Here is a 3,873-nt window from a genome sequence, read left to right as displayed (position 1 = left end):
GATTGCAACATCCTCCAATAAAAAAACAAACAAAACAAAAACTGCAATCATAAGAGAGCTTGAGTCAAAGCCTCTCCCAGCACATCAATCTTAGAAACAGACCTGAGCTTCAGTTCTCCGTTCTCTTTACCTTTACACCAGCAATGGATATTTCAATTATACAGCATTTAACTCACATAACAGACTTTGTGTACGAGCCTACATCTGTATTATAAAAGTAATAGTTGCTATATGGGCAGTGCAATCTGGCTTTTCATAAAGCCATTGTATCGTTTTATTTGAAAAGGTTATATTTATCTGTCCACACTGGTTTCTGCAAGCCTATTATTCATTATGCCCAGGGCTCCGACCCCACCAGAAAATCCATTGTGTCTATTTGTTGACCCGCATGGCCTGGGATGGCCGTTGGCAGTCTCAGACAGTTGTTTCTGCATGATCGCCAAGTTCACCTTATTAGCCGCCAGGAAGTCTCTCATGGAGATCATCTCTCCAGACATCCTGCGTCCATCCGTCTCACTGTCGTTCACTGCATCTGTGTCTATGGATATGTTGCGAACACGTGTTCGGACATGGCCCGGCATGACTGCGTTCCTACGGGGACGGAGAGACCTCCCAGGGCAGTGATGGCATGGGATCTCGAGCTTTTTCAGGAGCCAGTTGAGCACCTGCTTGATGACAATGGAGATGACGTTGAATAGCGAGTAAATGCAGCAAACGCCCATTAAAATAAAGAAGAAATTGCCAATTCTGTAGACGGTTTGGTTCTCATAACTGGCCCGCTGGGTGCTGACCATATCCCCGAAACCAATGGTGCTAAATGCCACAAAGCAGAAGTAGAGTGAATCCAAGTATCCCCATCCCTCGATTGAGGAGTACATGGCCGAAGCACAACAAGAAATGATTATTGCTGCCACACAAAGGATCAACATCACACAATACACTGAGGGCTTCCATCCCGCAAGACTGTCTTCACTGTTTAGCCTTGCATTGCTCGAGTCTTGTCTGCTGTCGTGAGGTAAAACTCCTTTGCGTCGCCGTTGGACTTCATGGCAGGATTTGAGAACAAAAGCCAAGACTGTTATCATTCTCTCCAAGAACAGATTAAAAAATAAAATGGTGGCTGCACAGCCAATGAGGCCATAAAAGATCAGGAAGATTTTGCCACCGACTGTGGCTGGTGTGGTCATTCCAAACCCTGTGGGAAATATGAGAGGAAGAAATGTTAATTTATACCCATATATAAGGGAATAAACAACATATGCCGCCGGCTGTTTATTGAGCTGAATCCCCCAAACTATTCTCTTTTTCTTCTGTGGAGCTGGAGAACAGTGTTGCTATTGGTGACAGATACTGAAACATCTCCCGCTTTTAGTTAGTCACACTGATTGAATTGCAAATAACAAGTGGATTGCATTATTCTTCTTATAGATGATTTCCCCCTGCACGCGAAGGACATCATGAAGACAAGCTCATTCACATCCTCAGCTCAGGTCTGAAGACTTTGCTTTCATAAGTGACGTGACGTGTGGCCAAGTATGGTGTCCCATATTCCGAATTTGGGCTCTGCATTTAACCCATGCGAGTGTACACACACAGCAGTGAGTTGTGAACACACACACCGTGAACACACACCCGGAGCAGTGGGCAGCCATTTTTGTTGTGGCGTTCAGTGCCTTGCTCAATTGGTCTCACCTCAGTCGGGGTATTGAGGGTGGAAGAGAGTGCTGTTCATTCACTCCCCCAACCTACAATCCCTGCCGGTACCGACTCGAAACCGTGCCCTTTGGGTTACAAGTCAGACTCTCTAACCATTAGGCCACGACTGCCTTCAAAGCAGTCATTTTGCGTCTACGCCACTGATACTACATATATATAAATAAGGTGCTTCATGGTGTGACTGGATCACTTAAAGATGCAATGAAAACAAACCAAACAGCAAGAGAAGACAATATAAGCCACAAAGGTCTGCGGGTCATCGTTTGGAATGCTAACAGTTGTGTGTTTGTTGGGTTCCCCTTTGGGAAATTTTCTTGGAATTAGTGAGGAATACAGGCAAGGGGAACTGGGAAATTCCGTAAATACATCTTTGATTGCATTACCTGTAGCCTTCAATGTAGATAAACAGCATCTTTATTAAGTCTTAGGGAAGACTTCAATGTCAATATTTAACAACTTAAAATGGTAAGAATAGAAAATAAAATGTATTATGTATAGAAATGTATAGAAAACAGAGGGGAACATGTATCAGACTGACTTAACATGTACAACATCCTTTATAAATCTCAGTTCTTGAGGTGTTAGGTCTAATATTGTACCAAAAGCAAAGTTTTCAAAAGCTGCAAAATATCAGGTTAAGCCCAATAAAATCACTTCAAAATCTTTACACTATATAACATGCAGGTAAAGTGACCTGCGTCAATAGTCCAATACCTCAACTAATGTACAGTGTAACAATTTACAACACATTATTGTGTTCTTGCATGTTTCATGTATATTTAAACTAAATGTATTCATTTTTAATCATAAAAATCCTGACAACGTGTATTTACACATACATCCACAAATAAATAAATACATACACAACAATGTGAACACTAAAGTAAAATGTAACAACACAAGAAAGCTGTTACTAAACGTCAATAAATAAATAATAAATAGTATCACATATACTGTAGGCTATGCTTTTTTATGTTGCTTTTAATTCAAACCTCTTTAATTGGATTTTTTTTTGAGTGGATTCTATCCTAATTTTTGCAGTGTTTCAGGTAAACAATTTAAGATGATAAAACCACACTGACATACATTCATGCAGGGACAATAAGACAGATTTGGACTATATGAAATATTAGAAATGTACAGTTTATTAATTACAATAATTGTTGGCTAAAGCAATGGCTATATATTTTTACATCCTATTTCATTAAACTGTTTAGACTTTGCTGAAAAGGTTATAACAGGCTGCTTTCATTGTGAGAAAATGCCCACTATTAGAACTGTATCTACTTTTTTCAGGCAAGACTTTAGGCTATAAGATATATTCACTTAATTGAAAAGACACACACACACATAAATATCATACTATTTATTTTTATATATTCGTTGTAAATTTTTTGTAAATATAAATTATAAAGTGAATTTAGATATACTATATAACATACCCAATACATTTAAGAATATTTCCTCATCTTTTTAGTAAAGATATATTTCAAGTGTCATTCTTACCGATGGTGGACACGACAGTACCGACAAAGTAAAAGGCTCCAGTAAAATCCCAGCGTGGTCTGAGGGTGTCCACCCGTATTCCTGCCATGTTCGCCTCTTCATAATGTCTCAAGAACTTCTCCAGATCACTTCTGTTGAGATTGTACTTTTGGCTGAAAAGCTCAAACCTCTGAGCCCACTTTTCCTTCGCCTGTTTCTCCTTGGGATGCTCCAGGGCTGAAAAGACCGCGGCTCCGCACAGGAGGTAGAGGATGATGAGGAGCAGCAACATTATGAACCTCGCATTATCTTCATTCACAGGACCACAGCCACAGCAGCACGCGCCTCTACATGCCATTATGTGACTACTGCTGGACAGGACTGGTAATAAAGTCTCCACATCTTACATTTAACGGTGGTGGGCATGCAACTGTAAGAAACTTCCTCGTCTTCCATTATTCTTGGGCTGCATGTACACCAGATGCACTGCATATGAGCAATGATGATGAGATTTGCTCATACCATCCTTTGAGAATGGATTTAGTGCCAGCTGAAATCCTGATAGATGAGACTGTGGTTGGATCTAGTAGTTCAGCTCATCTCATGTGATGCATCTCACTAGGTCTCTTTGAAAAGCCTACCTTTTTTCAATCCACTCCAGTCGCTAGTACA

General features: G+C 40.4%; 1 protein-coding gene across 1 annotated transcript; it reads right to left on the bottom strand.

The window, feature by feature from the left end:
* Positions 1–293: 293 nt before the first annotated feature.
* Positions 294–3,664, bottom strand: LOC107751801 (potassium channel subfamily K member 13-like). Its single transcript, XM_016567571.1, has 2 exons — positions 3,223–3,664; positions 294–1,195 (listed from the first exon to the last, which is right to left on the bottom strand). Exons 1-2 carry the CDS (start codon positions 3,557–3,559, stop codon positions 294–296), a joined length of 1,239 nt encoding a protein of 412 aa, XP_016423057.1. The 5' UTR covers positions 3,560–3,664.
* Between the last annotated feature and the right edge of the window lie 209 nt (positions 3,665–3,873).

The sequence above is a fragment of the Sinocyclocheilus rhinocerous genome, unplaced genomic scaffold (genome assembly GCF_001515625.1).
Source record: "Sinocyclocheilus rhinocerous isolate Xijiao unplaced genomic scaffold, SAMN03320098_v1.1 scaffold993, whole genome shotgun sequence".
Classification (NCBI taxonomy): domain Eukaryota; kingdom Metazoa; phylum Chordata; class Actinopteri; order Cypriniformes; family Cyprinidae; genus Sinocyclocheilus; species Sinocyclocheilus rhinocerous.
Note: the sequence above shows the minus strand (reverse complement) of the source record. Positions and strands in the feature narration are given on the sequence as shown.

What these genes read in the sequence shown, in the direction of transcription:
- LOC107751801 (XM_016567571.1), bottom strand. Translation starts at nt 3,559, where the DNA reads ATGGCATGTAGAGGCGCGTGCTGCTGTGGCTGTGGTCCTGTGAATGAA. An exon ending in TACTGTCGTGTCCACCATCG is followed by an intron (nt 1,196 to 3,222) that starts GTAAGAATGACA and finishes TATTTCCCACAG; the next exon opens with GGTTTGGAATGACCACACCA.